Here is a 6,784-nt window from a genome sequence, read left to right as displayed (position 1 = left end):
TGATTCATAAATGAAGTATATATATTTTATGTGAATGTGAAATAATTAAATCTATAATGTTATCGTTTATATTTTACCAATAATATCAGGAATAAATACAATCTATTCTTAATTTGCCCTGCAGAGTATCATGATTCACATACAAAGACACCACGTGCTACAAACTCATTGCTACTGCCAGTTTATAAGAAGAGATTTAATGACGTTTCTTGATAAAAAGCGACAGTGACTTTTTCAACGGTTAGACTTGTTATGACAGAACGAGGCACACAGTCCAGCAGCGTTTACACAAAGTAAGATTCAAGTATTTGACTGTATGGTGTTACTCATGTACAGATGCTCTTTTAAAACAAACAGACTGCTCTGGCACTAACTCCACAATTATTTATTTTCTACTCATACGTACTCCCACTCTTTTGTCTCTCTACCTTTACTCATTTCTTCAGTTTCTTCTGTGCTGCTTTCTTCTTCACCAGCTGTAACCGTTTCATGGCGTTAAGCTGGGACTCTTGGGATGTTGGTGCTTTGTCACCTGGTGCAGCTTTTGACCCGTTCCCATTGTTCCCATTCCCTCCTCCATTATTGCCTCCGTTCCCTCCTCCACCTGCCTGGGAGCCACTCGGGGAGCCAGCTCCTGATGGAGTCGACCCTTTCCCTTGGTTTTCGCTGCTCCCTGAGCGGTTCAGTGGCTGCTTACCCAGAGTCAGGGGGGGAGGAGGTTTTAGAGGCACCTGGCTGGAGCCGTTCCCGTTTCCGCTTCCAGGTATCTTTGCACTACCAAGTCCCGACTTGGCTCCTGCCAGCCCAGACAGCCCGACAGGTTTCTGGCCAGATGGAGTTGTCAAGGTCTTGTGGCTCCCACTTGAGGCTGAGGAACCTAGTTTGGAGCTGGCAGGAAGAGATGGGTTTGTCTTAGCGCCAAATGCAGCCCAGCCTGTGAGACCGCTGCCTGCGGTGGAGGAGCTGCCGGTGGGATTGGCTGATGTTGTGGATGCCTGAAATTATAAACAGTGACCACAATGATCACAGTTTAACATAAAGTCAACACTGTTATATTGCAGTAATAACCTTTACAGTTTCAAAATCGAGTCAAGTCAAACACCAAGAAATCAATTTCAGTGTTTATTAAAGCATCTTGGGTTTTTTTTTTTTTTTACTAGTCCTGTAACAATATCCCCACCACTCGTAGTCACCATCGCTCTCATTTTAGCGGCCTGTTCCCCCATGGTGGCGCATGTTGTGCACAGTATCTTTGTATCGGTTTAATAGAAAGAGAAGCATCTGTCTTTTTGACGGTATTGAAAATCACACTATAACCATAATACCATAATGGCGCCCAAGCCTATTCGTGATCTGTTTTTTACCAGTACAGAAGACAACTTAGAGAAGTCAGAAAGTATTCAGAGATGAACTAATACACTGTAAGTTTTAGTCTTTCCATGTGATTTGACAAAAAAGATAAGAATTGAATAACTCTAGCCTTATCTTTTACACATATCTTCAGATCAATGTGTAACAGAGCAAATACATATTTATCAAGATGATGTCAATCAGCAGAGTTACCTGCAAGCTCGACAACGTCTCAACTTGCTTCCTTCAGATACTCCCACTCCGACTCAAATTAACATAATCGAATCACATACTACAAGGCAGGCTTTTTGCTGTCAAAATAACCCAGTGGTGAACTCCAATAAGTTAATGTACTCTGAAAAGTTTTAAACCCAATCCCTGTGGAGAAATGATACTGTACTGCAATATGATTTAGGCTGCAGAACTCAGTCTGATCCTTTAAAAAAATGTATACTTGCTGCTCATTCTCTGCAGGGATTTCTGTTGACTACCTTTCAGAGTAATTTTGACCGCTGTTGCTCTTCTTTCACTTGCTGCTAGTCATAACTTGGGGATAATGAATCCTAGATTTTGCTGAACTTCATGGTGACACCGGAGCTCATATTATTGTGGCTTAAATTGAACAGAATACCATCGGCACACGTACCTTTACTTCTGTTCTTTTGAAGGCCTGGAAGGTGCTGGCTGTGTCGGGCTTGGCTTTAAGCTCCGTCTTTTTCACTAATGTGTCTTTTACAACAGGCGCTGATGATGCCGAGACAGGGGAGGGCTTCTGTGGAGGTTTCTGGGCCTAAAGTAAAAACACAGTTAGCTTTAAACAGAAACTAATAACATTACTGTACACTGATCTGTCACACAACCAATGGCTACATACAAGGTACATACTTGAATATAATTGATTTTCCTTACCATGCGTTTCATTTGCCTGGTGCAGCGGGCACAGTACCACACAAGCCGTGGATCATTCACTTCTTTGTCTGTCACCTGGGGCTTGTGACAGTCCTGGTGGTACAGATTATGGCACTCCTGGCACTCAACCAGCTGGTTTCCCATCGTCACTGTCATTTGTCTTAAAAATACATCAGCATTTAGAACCAAAGTTTACCTTTTTATGCTCTGAGAACACATAGAATGAGTATTAATAAGACTGAAATGCATGTATGTATTAGACAATAATCTACATGTAGTTAATTTGCAATTTATTAAGATGTACCTGCAAACCACACAAGCAAGGCCCATTTCCATGGCGAAGTCATCAGCATTGGTCTCATCGTAGTCGTTAATATTTGGCAGAAGGTCTTTACTCGTCTGAACGGTGATAGGAGAAGAGCGATTCTCTTGTTTTTCCAAACGAGGCTTTTTTGGTGGGTCCACCTCACCCAAATCAACTCTGACCTGTTTGTCAGTTTGGCAGAAAATGTATGTTAGGAAAATGCATGCTGAAATCAGTGCAATTACCAACATTGTCAAATTTCAGCCAGCCTTGTGGTTACGATGCTGTCCTATATGGAGTTACACGTGTTTTTCTTGCACTATAAGGACAAATCTTGGCTGCATGAAACAGTGTTTACTTTCTTTCCTTAGGTGTAGCTCTGCTGTATAGTGCTGTTGGATTAAAAAAAAACTTGAGCGCAAAAAAAAGGAGAAAAAAAGCTACTTAGCTGCTTTGGCCTTCATTCTAAAAAAATAAAAAAAGAATTTATTTGGAGGTGTTTATTTATTCCGTACCTTCTCAGTGGGTCTCTTATCTGCCTCTTTCTTGCTCTTTTCTGAGCTGGATTTACTACTGCTACTGCTGCTGCTGGAGGATGAGGAACTTGAGGAGGACTTGGAGTCTTGTTTACTTAAGCTCAGTTTTGACACAGACCCCTTGGACACTTCAATATCCTGAGGACAAAATAACAAAACAGAATACTTTGATTCATTTGTGTTAATTACATACTGATGAAATTAAAAGAAAAATGAACAATAATGAAGTATATACAGACTCAGGATGTATCAATGTGAAAACGTGATGAAGACCTTACTTTTTGCAACGAACGGTATGATGAATCACTTCCTCTTGAAAGGGACTCGTCTAGTAAAGCTTTGAGTTTCTCAGCTGAGTCTTTACTCTTGGAGTGCAGGTAACTCAGTCCCTTAAGGAAGATGGGATCCAGCTCCAGACTGACAGGTCCAGCCATGGCTTTAACTGGGGAAAATAAAATAATGTCAGCTTATAATCATCAGTAGGAACTTTATCAAAATACAACTGCTATGTCATTCTGAGACTAGTAAGGTTACACAATTGACATTAAACTGAAACATAAAAAACATAACAAAAGCTGGAGCTGCAATAAAGACACTGCAGAGTTAATTTTGACTAAAACCTGAAATAACTGAATGTACAGTCTGCTATGTCACTTTGAATTGATCTGTTGTATGAAACATGCTATGCAAACAAAGCTGCCTTGCCTACAGTCTTTAGGTTCATTATCACATTTAGCTATACGAAACTGGGCTGTTAACACTTTAATAAAAAAGTAAACAAACAAACGTCTTCCCTTTGATTTAAATAAATAAAATGACCGAAATATTTATAGGCAAATAGCTATCTTTTTCTTCAATGCAGCCTAGACTCAGCAACTCAGTATTGTTTTCACATTTGGGACACTGACAAAATATGCGCTAATACAAACTGAAGACAGAGGACAGAAGAGTAGACATGGACAGAAAAAAGCCTGGAAGAGGACAAAACACAATAGGCAGACCAGGACTGTTCAAGTGTTCAGTCTCTTTACACCTGTGTGCTTTTGGTCTGAACTAATCTACGCCTCTAGGTTGAGTCGAAAGTGCCCTTATTACCCTGAACAATAGAAATATACACCTTTCCAATGATTTCATTTGGTTGCTCGGTGACGCTCTCAGTCCGGACCAGGAACACAGAGCACTGAAACGCTCTCCGTCAGCTGTCTGTCACAAAAACACATTCACTGACTGTCATTTTCAGTTGTATCACATTACCTCACGCCCTGCTCCTGGTGAAAACCTGCCAGATAACCCGGTATTTTCGTTTTGGTGAACAACTAACGGTTGAGCAACACTTCCTACATGAGCTGCCGGGGCGGACGTTTTCCCTGTGCAACCGTTGAATGTGTCCGTAATCTACACGCGCGGAACCGTTGTGGATTTTTTTTTAATTAAAAAAAAACATCATACTTTTAAGCTCGAAATTTAATATATAATAAAATGCAACGTCACCAAGTTCGTTCTAAGTATTTAAAGTGTATTTAATGATTTAATAACCATTTAACGTCCTGCTCTTTTTTTGTATGATAGAGCACATTTCGAGTCCCAATGTCTTCATGAAAATGTGTTTAATTCACCTCAATCTTATTGTAACAACTCTAACATCTGGTTAAGGCATATTATGCTAAAAAAAAAAAAAATAAAATCCAATTTAAATAGTCTGCCTTTTCAGAAACCGGAAGTGACGAAACGCTTCGGTGCAGAAATTGCCATCTCTAGCAGGAAGCGTGTACCAAAACAACGTGGATTTATTCAAACTGCCGGTGTACATGTTCGCATTACTGAGGCTTTTGTAAGTATTTATTAATGCTACTTTATGCACCGAATCCTAAATGTTATTTAAACTAACACTTTCTCGTTGCCACACTGAAAAAATCACCAGAGCGCATTTCTTAGCTAAACTATTGTTAACTTCCACCTGTGTCCCTCCACAGCACCGTTAGCGATGAAGCACTCGGAGGTAAAACAGCAGCCTTCCTCCCTCTATCTAGAAGTATGCTCCCAAAATGAGAAGCTGCATCTTCCTCTGCACACCTCAATCGCTCTGTTTCTCTTGTCCTACTGCGAGTGCAAGTCTTTCAAAGTTTTCCTGGTCTTCACAAAACCCGCCAGCTCCCAGTCACTGAGGAGTCAGCTACCAGAGGGTTTGGATGTGTCTGATATTCAGTCGGAGGATCTGCCTCAGCTGGTGAGGGGCTGCCGCCTGCCTGCTGTCTTAGATGAGACTGGGAGGCTCTGCAGAGCAGGGCTGGCTGTGGTCCTGAGACACATCATCAACAAAACCCTGGAGGCTGATCCTTCGAGAAATGATGTGTTGGCGCTGCTGGGGTTCAAGAAGACCTGTCTGAAGGCCTGTGCAGAGGTAAACGGCAAGCAGGGACACACATGACCAAAGTACAAGGCCCCTGAGGCCTTGTGTCAGTCATAGTGGGTGTTTGTGGCTACAACTTCACTTACTTGCAAAGTGCAATAGCGAGAGGTTAAAGGGTACTTTAACATCAACACTTAAAGTTTTAAGAACAAGTTTTGTGTTGTGGCATTTATGAATGTTGCAGGAGTTTAGATCGAGCTGTACTCTGGAGCCAGTCGTGATTAAACACACTTTGATTTACGATAAATTTTCTCTTCCACATTCAAAGTGTCATGGAAACGCAGTGCCTGTGATGTGAAAGAATATTATTCATACTAAGTGTACATAGTAGGGCTGCGCAGTTAATCAAAAATATTTAGGGATGCACAGTAATATTGGCATGCCATTGGTATCAGCAGATATTGACTTTGAAATGAAGGCAAGGCAGCTTTATTTGTATAGCACATTTCATACAACAGGGCAATTTAAAGTGCTTTACAGAGTAATAAAATATAAAAACATTATAAAGGATACAGATTTACAATAAATCACCGTTAAAAATAACAAAAGTGCAGACAAGAGGTGCAAAGATAAAAAGATTATTTAAAATGGTTTTTGCATTCATTACCAGGTGGAATAGGCAGTGTAAGAAAGGTACCGTTTTCAGCTTTGACTTAAAAGTGGTCAGAGTTGTGGCTCGTCTAACATCATCATTATTCCAGGTCTGTGCTGCATAATAACAAAACACTGCTTCACCATGTTTAGATCTAACTCTTAAGATGGTCAGTAGGCCGGCTCTAGATGTCCTGAGGGTCCTAGAAGGTTCATATGTCACAAGTATGTCGGAGATATTTGGCGTAGAGCCACAGAGGGAATTGTGGGAATTCTCATTTATTCATCTAAGGGCAATTTCCTCTGGTGCACCTCATTATTGAAGGTGTGCATGAGCCTACACATTCATCTTGTTTTCATTGAAAATGAAATGCAAAATATACCATGCCCACTGAAATTGCAACTCATATTGCAATGACAATATCTATCAAAAATAATCGCACTCTGATATTTTTGCCTATCCTGCAGCCCCTGTACAGAGTGACATACAAGAAAGGAATTTATTTAAAGCTGTAAATCAATCACAATGTTTTAAAAAAAGACTGTTATTTGGTTTTAATCATAGAGAAATCATAGAGACAGTTTTTAATTTACACACTTCCAAGTAACTATTTCTCATTTGTCGCATAGTATATCTGGCAGTGGCTCCCACACTATTTTTACTTTTCAATTTTTCAGCCAAGT

General features: G+C 40.4%; 2 protein-coding genes across 2 annotated transcripts in view; one reads left to right on the top strand and one right to left on the bottom strand.

Moving 5' to 3' along the window:
- Positions 1-181: 181 nt before the first annotated feature.
- ints12 (integrator complex subunit 12) lies at positions 182-4,452 on the bottom strand. Its single transcript, XM_042485453.1, has 7 exons — positions 4,354-4,452; positions 3,378-3,541; positions 3,079-3,237; positions 2,564-2,745; positions 2,260-2,419; positions 1,997-2,140; positions 182-995 (listed from the first exon to the last, which is right to left on the bottom strand). Exons 2-7 carry the CDS (start codon positions 3,531-3,533, stop codon positions 435-437), a joined length of 1,362 nt encoding a protein of 453 aa, XP_042341387.1. The 5' UTR covers positions 3,534-3,541; positions 4,354-4,452; the 3' UTR covers positions 182-434.
- Positions 4,453-4,846: 394 nt separating this feature from the next.
- Positions 4,847-6,784, top strand: part of gstcd (glutathione S-transferase, C-terminal domain containing) — a 68,700-nt gene continuing 66,762 nt past the window's right edge. Inside the window, exons 1-2 of the mRNA XM_042485676.1 lie at positions 4,847-4,930; positions 5,073-5,500. Coding sequence (XP_042341610.1) covers positions 5,084-5,500 — 417 coding nt within the window. The 5' untranslated portion in view covers positions 4,847-4,930; positions 5,073-5,083. The remainder of the gene's footprint in view (positions 4,931-5,072; positions 5,501-6,784) is intronic.

Source organism: Plectropomus leopardus, chromosome 4 (genome assembly GCF_008729295.1).
Source record: "Plectropomus leopardus isolate mb chromosome 4, YSFRI_Pleo_2.0, whole genome shotgun sequence".
In the NCBI taxonomy this organism is placed as follows: domain Eukaryota; kingdom Metazoa; phylum Chordata; class Actinopteri; order Perciformes; family Serranidae; genus Plectropomus; species Plectropomus leopardus.
This window is presented reverse-complemented; position numbering and strand designations above follow the sequence as displayed.

Coding starts and splice junctions, on each gene's coding strand:
- ints12 (XM_042485453.1), bottom strand. CDS start 3,533: ATGGCTGGACCTGTCAGTCTGGAGCTGGATCCCATCTTCCTTAAGGGA. Junction 3,238..3,377: donor CATACCGTTCGTTGCAAAAA/GTAAGGTCTTCA, acceptor TTTTGTCCTCAG/GATATTGAAGTGTCCAAGGG. Junction 2,420..2,563: donor CTTGCTTGTGTGGTTTGCAG/GTACATCTTAAT, acceptor TGTATTTTTAAG/ACAAATGACAGTGACGATGG.